Source organism: Neoarius graeffei, chromosome 12 (assembly GCF_027579695.1).
Source record: "Neoarius graeffei isolate fNeoGra1 chromosome 12, fNeoGra1.pri, whole genome shotgun sequence".
Classification (NCBI taxonomy): Eukaryota; Metazoa; Chordata; class Actinopteri; order Siluriformes; family Ariidae; genus Neoarius; species Neoarius graeffei.
In genome coordinates, this window is record NC_083580.1 from 14204404 (window position 1) to 14216720 (window position 12317).

Here is a 12317-nt window from a genome sequence, read left to right on the forward strand (position 1 = left end):
CCTATTTAAGATTGGTCGCTTTCATTGGTCACTCAATTTTTATTTATCGTTTTAGTAAATGCATAATATGGTAATAAATGGCATGACATATAATCTAAATGCATGGTTTACTAACACGAGATGAAGATATGTTCTGGATTATTAATTTAAAAATGTCGTTTTTAATTCCACTTCCGCCTTCTGGCAGAGTAAAGATGGCGTCAATGTAAATGGTGTTTTGTGTGGAGACAGGCGCCGGCGAGTCGCTGGATCAGATTAGCCGACTCTTTATGGAAGTATGTGCTGTTAAGTGAAGTTAGACATGGAGTATTTCGGGAATTTCATACAGCTGAGGAAAATTCTCTGGAATATTTATCCAAGAAGGACTTTTCTCACTTCTTTTGTTAGCTATGAAGGTTCAAGTAGTTAGCCTAGCCAGATACCGGGTTAGCAAGCTGGCTAATGTTCTAGATAGAGCAAAACTAAACTTATGCTAACTAGCTTTCGAATTAGGTTATGCTAGTTTAGATGGATACTATCTACTAGTCGTAATTTACACTAATTTTTTGTTGTCGTTTAATATATTTGGCTGGCTTGTGTTCAAAGCTTGTGGCTCTGTTTTATTGGTCCTTGGCTTGACTGACAGGAAGTTTACTATGTTATACTATAGTATAATGCTTTAATTGTGCACTTAATTAAACCGAGTTTAGCAAAGAAGGTTCTAGAAAGAGGAAGAAAAAACCAGTTTCCCTTCACGGTCAGTGGGACAAAATCTGATTTTAATGGATAAAATAGGTGTGAAAGAGACCTTCAGCTGCTTGGTCATGGTTCTTCTGGCTGTTGCTCTCTTGAGTGGCATTTTGTATGGAGTTGCTGCTCAAGAAGGTCAGACCATGTCTGCTGAGGAAAAGTCCAAAATCAGGTACTTTTTTTTTTTCTTCACTATTTATTTGTATTTTATTGTATTGGATTAAAAACTGAGACTCATGACCAGTTCATTCTCATTTATAGCCGTATGCTCTGATATACAGAAAGATCTCAGAAACTGTATGAATGTCTGTCTTCTGTTCCTTGCAAAGGATGTAGATTAAAGTCTCCCCTGAACAGATTTTAATATTTTTTTACGCTGTGAAAATTAATGTATTTAGCAATCTAACTTAATTAATTGATCAGTGCTGTACACTCCTTGAGGACGTCCAAATAGTTTGTAATACTGAAATGGACCTAGCCTGGGAAATCCCATGCTGCTTTGCACAATCGTTCCGATCTGAAAAGACAGCATGGAAACTATGGTCTAAAGCAGGGGTGTCAAACCTGATCCATAAAGGGCCTTGTGGCTGCAGGTTTTCATTCCAGCCATGCAGCAGCACACCTGACTTGGCTCATTCAATCAACTGAACTGTCTTCACACAGTCAAATACTTGCAGCCACACCCACCCTTGATTAAAGGGTGGGTGTGTCAGTTGATTGAATAAGCCAAATCAGGGTGCTGCTGCATGGCTGGAATGAAAACCTGCAGCCACACAGCCCTTTATGGATCAGGTTTGACACCCCTGGTCTAAAGGCTCGCCTGAGTTAGGGAGCCAATCAGAGAGTGGGGAGGGTGGAAAGACGGTGACGCGTACTACTCGACAAACGGAAGCTTGTAGTTTATTTGGGACTGTTTACGGATCACATTTAACATGGCAGCGAGCGATACGAACCAAACTTTCGATCAAGCTTTAGACACTGTTCTGAATAGTTTAGAGCGAAAGTTTGTTTTAAAAAAAGAACAGCGTTTGGCGTTTCAGTCTTTCTTCGTCGCTCTAACTACGTCACCGGGTACAACTGCCATGATTGGCCATGGGCTACGTATGGACCCTTTTCAGTCACGTGACCTTCGTAAACGCGACCGCCATTTTGGACATGTAGTGGACTTCGGCTCGAATCAGTTTGAATGCGAGGAAGACGACAAACGAAAAACATAAAAGAAAAAGGAGCGAGATGCAGAAAACACCTTCACTATCCAGCGACGTAGGGCATTTACAGGGCGAGCAGAGGGAGAGGTATTTGCAAAAATTGAGGTTAGCAGGCTTAGAGAACGACGTTTACCTGCTTCCACCAGGATTGTTCACTGACGTACGGAAGTACACGAAGCTCTCGTCTTTACCTGACTTCGGCCCACATGATCTGTATACCTATGTCGTTAAAAACCCATCGCCATACACATACGCGCCAACGTCCGAGGTTCCGGAGCGCTCCGGCCGAGGTTCCGGAGGGCGCTCCGGCTTGCTCCAGGAGTGCTCCGGCCAAGGTTACGGAGCGCGCTCCGGCTTGCTCCGGAGCAAGCCGGCACGCGCTGCTTAATTTGAGGGGAACCTCGGCCGGAGCACTCCGGGAGCAAGCTGGCGCGCGCTGCTTAATTTGAGGGAGAGCAAGCCGGCGCACGCTCCGGAACCTCGGACGTTGGCTCCGGCAGCTATTTACACTGGATCCGGTGTAAATAGCTGCCGGATCATAATTACAGTAAACTGGTAAATACAGTAAAGGAAAAACTTGAGACTGAAAGGTTTTAACAGTCATCCAAATGACTGAATGTAAACATTGCTACAGTAACATACCAGCTACTTGTTGACATTAGCTAGTCAACAATAGCTACTACAGAAGAACAAAGAGGTTACAATGGGTTATTTTAGCCTATTTGGTTACACACTCGCCGCCACAGAATGTTAACACCAATGTAATGCCTTTTCTGGCTAATTTTATTCGTCTTACCTCCAACAAAGTGGTCACTACACAAGCGTTGGTATGCCGAGGGCTGCCAATCTGTTAATGGCTGCTATCCATCTTCTCCGTCGGGATCCGATAAAATGATAAACCTTGCCTTGTGTGTTGATGGTTACTACATCCAGGTGCACAACAATATAGTGGCATGATGGAAGTCTTGCTGAAAGTAAAAACTTTCTTTGCTGCCGTTCCTCAATGTTGGCTGTGGTAAACTACTGGTAGTACACGTCCAAAATGGCGGCCGCGTTTGTCGTGACGTCACGTGAAAAGGGTCCATACGCCAAATGATAGACATTCGCAACGTCCAATAAACGGCCGTTGACAATCATAAACCACACCTCCCCTACGAGAAATTCAATAGGCGGATTCCAGACCATATTTCACTTGTGATATGGTCTGGTGTTAACCAGACTAAAATGGATCTGCTTGTCACACCAAACACTCACTCTCTTGCATAAAACAAGACCAACTGTGTTTACATTACATTAATGCCCAGAACGCTTGGGGGTTAGATGCCTTGCTCAAGGGCACTTCAACCATTCCTGCTAGTCCAGTGACTTGTCCCAGTGACCTTTTAGTCCCAAAGCTGCTTCTTTAACCTTTACGCAATTGCTTCCTGTAAGGAGTCCTTATGATCACACGCTGTGATTGCACTCTAATCTGGAACAGGTGCATGGTAATTGGTCCTAATGGTGCTTTGTGTGTGTCGGCACGCGCGCTCAGGAGCGCCTACATGTGTGGATGTAACAAGTAGCCATGACAATGCTTATGGAGTAAAGACTCAAGTAAGATTGCTTTTTATGCCTCTGCCACCTTAAGGTGCAGGAGGCATTATGTTTTCGGGTCGTCCGTCCGTCCCGAAACCTTGTGAACATGATATCTCAAAGGCTAATGAAAGGAATTTCACCAAGCTTTCACCATTTGTGCGCTTTGGGACAAACATGAACTGATTAGATTTTGAGGTTAAAAGGTCACAGGTCAAGATTACTGTGAGGTCAAATGTCCATCCCCAAACTTTGTGAACACCATATCTCAAAGACTAGTGAAAGGAATTTCACCAAACTTTCACCATTTGTGCGCTTTGGGACAAAGATGAAATGATTAGATTTTGAGATCAAAAGGTCTAAGGTCAAGGTCACTGTGAGGTCAAATGTCTGTCCGAAAACCTTGTGAACACAATATCTCCAAGGCAAATGAAAGGAATTTCACCAAACTTTCACCATTTGTGCATTTGGGGACAAAGATAAACTGATTAGATTTTGAGGTTAAAAGGTCACAGGTGGGCGGCACGGTGGTGTAGAGGTTAGCGCTGTCACCTCACAGCAAGAAGGTCCGGGTTCGAGCCCCGTGGCCGGCAAGGGCCTTTCTGTGTGGAGTTTGCATGTTCTCCCCGTGTCCGCGCGGGTTTCCTCCGGGTGCTCCGGTTTCCCCCACAGTCCAAAGACATGCAGGTTAGGTTAACTGGTGACTCTAAATTGACCGTAGGTGTGAATGTGAGTGTGAATGGTTGTCTGTGTCTATGTGTCAGCCCTGTGATGACCTGGCGACTTGTCCAGGGTGTACCCCGCCTTTCACCCGTAGTCAGCTGGGATAGGCTCCAGCTTGCCTGCGATCCTGTAGAACAGGATAAAGCGGCTAGAGATGATGAGGTGAGAAGGTCACAGGTCAAGATTACTGTGAGGTCAAATGTCCATCCCCAAATCACAACTTAATAAGGCGTGTAGTCTACCAGGCGGAGGCATCCCCATCGACGCCGTTGGCGTCGAGTTCTATCTAGTTTTTTTTTTTTTTTAAAGTCCGTGATTGCCATTGTTGATAATTGTTTAATTTATATCTACACTTAATTCATTTACATATTCACGAAGTAAAGGAAATAAGTCGCGCTTGCCGCATCTTTCTTTTCAGCCCGTCATGTTGATTGCAGTTATGGACAAAGTCTTGGAGCTCTTTTGCTCTAAAAGTTGAAATTGGATTTTTCGGAGCATCATATCCTTTAGACAAATTTATTACTTTCTCCCTATGCTTTCGACAGTCCAGGATATGAAGTTTGTCTTCGAAGGAGATTATCTTACGTTTACAAGTGCCATATAAAGCAGGCAGATAGCATGTAATTGCAGGAAGAGTTTTTTTTTTTTTAATTTAAAAAAATAGGCAGGCAGGCAGTTTAAAAACAACAAAGACGGGGTCGTGGAACAGGCAATGGTCGAGCGAGGCACAAACAGAATATCAGAGGTAATCACAAAGGCAAAATTCAAAAGCAGTACACAGCACAAAGGCTTGGTAATGTGAGACACTAGATACAGCGCATATACTTTGCAAAGTCTGTGTTTAGGGAGTTCTTGTAAAGCCCGGCGCACACGGGCAATTTTCCGCTGCTTGGTCGTGCAACTTTTTGATGCAAGCAAAACATTGCTTAGTGTGTGGACATTTGTGATGCCGATTTTTGTTGCTTGCGACAGACCACAGGGATCAAACATCCTTGATATTCTGCGACAAAAAATCGCCAGTCACTGACTTGTTGCAGAGATATTGCCACGTGTGCGTGTCTTTGCAATAACGAAGAAATCACCTCCAAAGGCTAAGCCAATCCCCGCCCGCGAAGTAGTCATGTGATTTCCACATGACTTGCATCCTCCTCCCCAAATTGCCCACTGGTTGCCGATAACATGCGCACGCAGCTACTCAAGAGGGGAAACTTGTGTCCAAAAATTGCAATATGCTTGCGAAAAGAAGTCTCCCGTGTGCGCCGGGCTTAAGCCCACGCTGTGATTGCGCTTTAATCCGGAAGAGGTGCATGGCAGTTGGTCCTAATGGTGCTTTGTTTGCATTGGCGCGCGCACTCAAGACTACGCCTGTGGCCGTAACGAATAACCATGACGACAGTGCTTATGGAGTAAAGACTCGAGTAAAATTGCTTTTAGTTTGTAAAATAAAGTCCTTTTTCAGGATTTTTTTTAAAGTCAGTGATTGACACCTAGGCTAATTAAGCCTTTTATTTTATGGCGTTAACATGTATTGTTAACTTGGCTGCGGTGCTTGGTTATTTTTTTTGTCTCTGATAGGAAGAGGCTCAGTGATATATTTTTAAAACTCTGAGTCATTGTCACACGAACTTGTATCATTGTGTGAAAGTTCATAGTAAGAGTTTGTTGTAGCGGGGTTGCAGTTGTTGGGGGTTGCCACAGTTAAAGAAATCATTGAAGGCCCAATATTGCCATGACATTCGTGTCCATGATAAGTGTATGTAAACTTCTGATCACAACTGTAAGTGTACAGTGAAGTCAAAGTCTGAGATTAGATTGAATATCTGGAATTTTTTTTACTTTTAAAAGCAGAAATAAACAGTTTAAAAATGGTGAAGGATTTCAAACAGAGATGACGATATATTCAAGATTCTGCCCTTCGAGGTCACTGTTTGACTGTAAGCAAATTAATGACCTTGGTATCGATCTTTGTACAAAAGGACTTTTTTTTTTTTTTTTTTTTCCTCCCTCCTTCAATTGCTGCATACTTGCTTGAGTATCAGTAAAGCAAAACATGTGACATACCAAATACTAAAATTCTCAAGTTCAAGTGTTCAAAAGATTCTACTTTTCCCTCGAGTTGTTATGCTGATAATATAATTCCTAATGCTAAGGATGCATAATAAGTATCCTCACTAGTGGCTTTCACAAATGACTTTTGGACTAGACTGTATTCTGAGTGAAAAATGTAACCATGCAGGTCGGCAAGACCTTGGATTGCAGTCTCAGGCTACATCCACACGACAACGACAACGAGATTTTATTAAAAAAAATATCGCGTCCACATGGGCAACGGATCAGTAAAATATCAGGTACATATGGCAACGCAACGCATGCTGAAAACGATGCAATACACATGCCACACCTCTACGTGCGCTGTAAGACGGTCCCATCGGAGACACCAGAACAATAGAAGAAGTAGGATGCATGCGCATAAACCCCTTCTTCTACCCGGCGTGAAGCACTCACAGGAACAAACGCACAACAACAAGAAGATGGCTGCGACTACGCGAGGAAATCGTGTCTTCTGTGTGTACAAATTAGTTTTATTAGTGTGCGTAGTTTTATATAACTTAATTTTCTTACTGTGTGTGAACATTTTGAAAAGCAGTTTTATCCAATAAAAAAAAGAAATTCAAGAAATGGTTCAGTTACTTGTTTATTTAAAAGAAAAGCTGTATACAAAGGTGAATGCAATGCAGTGGTTCATACAAAACAGCGAGAGTGCTGCTTGTTCTAGTCATGTGGTTGTGACGTCATCCTAAGCAAATCCGTTCTACTCATCCAGATGACTTCGCAACGGCGCCGTTGCCAGATTTTTCCACTCTGGAACCCGTTCTCGTTTTGGGGCACCCAAAACGCCGGTGCCGTGTGGACGCCAGGCCGAAACGATAAGCAATTTTATTAGATTCACCTGAGTCCGTTGCCGTGTGGACAGCCTCTCAATCTCCTTTAAAGTGATCATTGTTAGTTAATGACTGTTTGCGTTTCGCTTAGCATTTGCATGTTGTCTGCTATACAGTAAAACTCATTGTGGTTTACACAAACACTGGTTAATCTGTAAGCACTTGTGCACAATGACAACACGACTTCAGTGCACTTTGTGGTCGAATTGCAGCTTGTGATTTCTGCTTAAATGCTTTTGAGTATGCATCTACACTAAGTAACTTTTTAAAAACGCACATTGATAAAACTTGCTGAATTCGTGCTGAGTTTATCTCAAGAAGAAAAGAAATATATCACAATGGAAAAATAACTTCGTTCCGCCCGAATAAGTTCCAAATCTGTGCTCAAATCAGAATTTAAGGGAGTTGTACTCAATAACGTACAATATGACTCGGGTAGTCAATGACATGGACAGGCTTTAATTTTCAAACAAATTTTGCATACACTGTACACACACACAATCTTGCCTATAAATACCCGGGGGAAATGATGGGAAAATTGTCATTATTGAAGATGCCACGCCTAAGCCAAAATCAACGTGAACAGGCCATCGGGATGTTGCGTGCCGGAAGTACACAGACAGAGGTTGCCCGGCACTTCAGTGTTCATCATTCGACCATTTCCCGTTTGAGTCGGCGTTACAGACAGACAGGGAGCACCAGGGATCGTCCACGCCCTGGTCAGCCTCGAGTCACGACGCCAGTTCAGGATCAGCACATCAGGCTAGCTCACCTCCGTGACAGATTCCTGACACCCTCAGTCACTGCTGCTGAGACCCCTGGACGACCCAGAATCTCCAGCATGACGGTCCGAACATGGACCAACTGTCACTTTGAATTTTTTTATTGTGAATTAATTCTTGAGTTTGACAATAAATGTCCTTTATCGATGTTTCAAGATGTGTGTGCATTACATACAATATCATAAATTTCAAAAATATGCATGGATCTAAAGTGATATCGTGTTGAATTCCATTGTGCGTTTTTAAAGTTACTTAGTATAGATGCCGGCTGTATTAAAGTTATTTAGTATTGAAACAGTTTAGCCTGACAGTATCATTACTGTATATAACTAACATCTTGCTGATGAAATCTGTTGTTTTAGGGAACAAATTTTGGAGATGTTTGATCATGCTTATGGCAGTTACATGGTAAGTAAGTAAATGGTGGAAATTTTTTTTAAATTTATTTATTCATATGATACAGGTCTGACTTCTCCCATGTGACCTTTAGTTGTTCTTGCAGTTTTCACATCAGTTGCTCAATTAATTTTCATCTGCCCCCTGCTCCAGAAACATGCATACCCAGCTGATGAGCTGATGCCACTGAGCTGCAGAGGGAGGGTTCGAGGGCTGGAGCCAAATCGTGGAGACATCGATGACACTCTGGGAAAGTGGGTTTCATTTCCGGTCATATCTGCTACCAGTCAAACTACTGAATGTTCTTGTGAAGTGATAATAAAGTCTCTTTCTGTGATCTTTTTAGCTCTGTTCCCCCACCTTTATCCATTGGTTAATTAGTTTATATGTGTATATATTTTCTCTTTTTCAGGTTCTCTCTGACACTCATTGACACTTTAGACACACTAGCGGTGAGTGCTTTTACTTGAGTGGAGTTGAAAATCTTACCAACCCTTGTAATCATTTAATAGCGATTGAGATAAATGAGACACTGGTAGATAGTATGTCGAGCATATATTATTACACAGAAATTTCCTGTGTTTATTTGCAATAAAAGACACTTGTATTACCCTGCACAAGTGCTGCGTTGCTGTGATGTTTACGAGAGAGTCCGGTTTATGCGTTCGGCATTGAAATCAACACAACAAGGCGAGTCATGATAACCATGATTGTGTTATTTTGATCGCAAGTGCAAATCCGTCAAGCAAGGTGATGTGACGTGACGTGACGTGACATACCCTACCCTTTTTCCACAAGTTGACAGTTCGCTGAGGTCTTAATGAAACCTCTGTGACATGTTTTGGTTAAAATACCGCAAGGATAAAACTCCACAGCCCCCTCCTCACCCTGTCTGTAGTGCCCTGTTCAAAATGGCTGATTTGAGCGACTGTTCCTTGAAATGATTCAGGGGAGTTCTCAAGCCGTGAATGGAGATGCTGAGATGAAGGGACTGCATAATTCTAATGATCTCCCCTTGTCACATAGAAAGCGGAACCAGATCTGAACGGTTTGCTGAAGCACATGTTTTCTGAACTGGGCAGCCCAAAAGAGACTGACTGGGTGTCTTATGGGTTGTTTTACAATCAGGGTACAAAGTTTGTCTCACAGGGGTCCAAAATTCAAATTGATTCAAACTGGTTCTTGTACCAGTTTTTAAAGTGCCATTCCACCATTGGATGTATTCTTTGGCATAAAATACAATATATTTTATGACAACATGACTAGACAGAGAAATCTTTTAGCTTCAAAATGATATATCAAACATAATTTTTTGACAAGTATATTAATTTTGCGACCAAAGTCACCTACCCTTTTAATTTCCACGCGGTAGTGAAAAGTGATGTCATCGGCAGGTTCCCCTTCTTGTGTACCACGTGTCGGTCTATTTTTAGACCAGGAAACCCCCAAAGTGAGAGAGTCATTTCTCCTCATATATGGGGGCCAAAAAAATTGTGAAAAATTGAGTTAATCTTTCAGTTAGCTAGATTTATTGGTATTAGCTAGATTTATTGGTATTATTTTTATCGCGTTCTATCCGCCATTGCTGATATGTGCCACGTCACACGTCACATGGTACACAAGAAGGGGAACCTGCCGATGACATCACGTGCGGAAATTAAAAGGGTAGGTGACTTTGGTCGCAAAATTAATATACTTGTTGTCAAAAAATTATGTTTGATATATCATTTTGAAGCTAAAAGATTTCTCTATCTAGTGATACCATTTATATATGTTGTCAAAATATATTGTATTTTATGCCAAAGAATACATCCAATGGTGGAATGGCACTTTAAGTGAAGGACAAGTTAAAGAACAGATTTCAGGTAATTTTTTGACACGTGTGTATGGTAGTTTTGTGTAATCTGCTATAAGATGGGAGAAACAAATGAAGTGATTCCCGGAGAGGACTTTTTTTTTTTTTTGACAATTCAGAATCCACTACTTCCATAGTGCTTTTAAATATAAGGCTGTAAGCTTTGTGTTAGTTGTCTCTAATATTTATGTCCCAATATCTTGACCACATTTTAGGATGAAAATAATCATTTTTCATAAGTTAATCATAATTTGATCAAAATAGTCTGAAAACTTACTGGCATTCAACATTAAAACTTAACTATGGCTACGTTCACACTGCAGGCTGAAGTGACTCAAATCCGATCTTTTCGCCCATATGTGACCTGTATCCGATCTTTTATTGACAATATGAACGACACAGATCCGATTTTTTCAAATCCGACCCAGGCCGTTTGGATATGTGGTCCTAATTCCGATTCCTATCCGCTCTTTTCATATGCGACTTCAGTCTGAACCGCCAGGTCGCATTCATTCGACTTGCACGTCATCAACAAGCCACAAACGTCACTATTCTGCGCTGAAGTAGGTGGCGGGTCTCTCAAAAAAAGTTACAACAACATGGCGCATGACATCAATGCGAGGGACGCTTCGGGCTGTGAAGGTTCTGAATCTTCTCAATGGAAGGACGCAGAGGTTAGGGAGCTGATTTCCATTTGGGGGGGATGCAGCTATTCAAGCTAGATTGGATGGGTCATACCACAACCGGGCGGTTTTACTTTCGTAAACACTGGCCATGCTTACTGCGTGTGACGTCGTCGTATCCTGCAGTGCGCATGCGGAACACTTTTAGGTCGCTTTTCGTTCATACTGAGGATCACATACAAGTCGCATATATTTGTTAATGTGAACGACCTCACAAAAAAAATCGGATTTCACAAAAAAATCGGAATTGAGCATTAAGCCTTGCAGTGTGAATGTAGCGTAAGTTTCCAATGATATGGAACCAAATATGTGTTTTATGGTATAAAGAATGATTTAAGTGCATCCCTTTTGGAGCTACCCGTAGTCAAAAAAGCACTTTTTCTAAATGACGTGAGTAATTTTGCTAAATATGACATATTGCCATACATTCACCAAAAATAACGTTATCACAGTTTTTTGCATGGTAAATAGAGCTATCACAGGGCTACAATAAACAACCAAGTTTATTTAGTCAAGCCTTTTGATATTGAAGATAATAAGTGTTAAATGTGATTTTTAGCTTGCGTACCCTGATTGTAAAACAACCCTTATTTGAGTTTGTGGGCACTCCAGGTACCCAAATGTGTGTGTGCACAAGCACTGAAAAAGTAAATTTTTCATAATGTGTCCCCTTTAAGACAAGTAGTAAAATTGAAAGGCTGAGGGTTTCTTCCTCCAGTGTTTTTTTTTTTTTTTTGGCTATAAAATGTTGCCTCTTGTGTGAACCACTGGCTTAACCGGTGTCCTTTATGCTGATCAGCTGTTGAACAGGGTGGAGGAATTCGAAGAGGCTGTGAAGAAGACTGTAACAGACGTCCGACTGGACAATGACGTGGTGGTGTCTGTTTTCGAGACCAACATCCGTGTGCTGGGGTACGAGTTACTGTTGATCCATGAGGAATAGTAGGAGTGTTTCTCGAGTACATAGTGCTTCTATATGTGCCTGCTCATCTTGTGCTGTTCTCTTAGAGGACTGTTGGGGGCGCACGTGATGGCTGACCTGCTAAAGCAGAAGGGAAGGGGGATGCAATGGTACAGAGATGAGCTGCTGCACATGGCCAAAGACCTCGGCTACCGCTTACTGCCTGCCTTTAATACCACCAGTGGCCTTCCGTACCCAAGGGTAATTCACTGATATGGTCCTTTTAAAAAAAAAAAAATTGTAGAACTGCGACATAGGATTTAAATGAGATGTGTTCTCTTCCATGTAGGTGAACTTGCGCTATGGGGTTCTGAACCCTTTGTCCCGCACCGGCACTGAGACAGACACCTGCACTGCCTGTGCCGGGACCATGATCTTGGAGTTTGCTGCACTAAGCCGGCTTTCGGGGGAGTCTGTGTTTGAGGTGCTGAGCACTGGGCTTATTGTGATAAACTAATGCAAATCA

General features: G+C 42.2%; 1 protein-coding gene across 1 annotated transcript in view; it reads left to right on the plus strand.

The window, feature by feature from the left end:
* Positions 1-74: 74 nt before the first annotated feature.
* si:ch211-282j22.3 (ER degradation-enhancing alpha-mannosidase-like protein 3) overlaps positions 75-12317 on the plus strand; it is a 35582-nt gene continuing 23339 nt past the window's right edge. The window contains exons 1-7 of the mRNA XM_060935559.1: positions 75-901; positions 8319-8364; positions 8506-8606; positions 8765-8804; positions 11690-11802; positions 11899-12052; positions 12141-12275. Of these exons, the coding sequence (XP_060791542.1) occupies positions 762-901; positions 8319-8364; positions 8506-8606; positions 8765-8804; positions 11690-11802; positions 11899-12052; positions 12141-12275 (729 nt within the window). The 5' untranslated portion in view covers positions 75-761. The remainder of the gene's footprint in view (positions 902-8318; positions 8365-8505; positions 8607-8764; positions 8805-11689; positions 11803-11898; positions 12053-12140; positions 12276-12317) is intronic.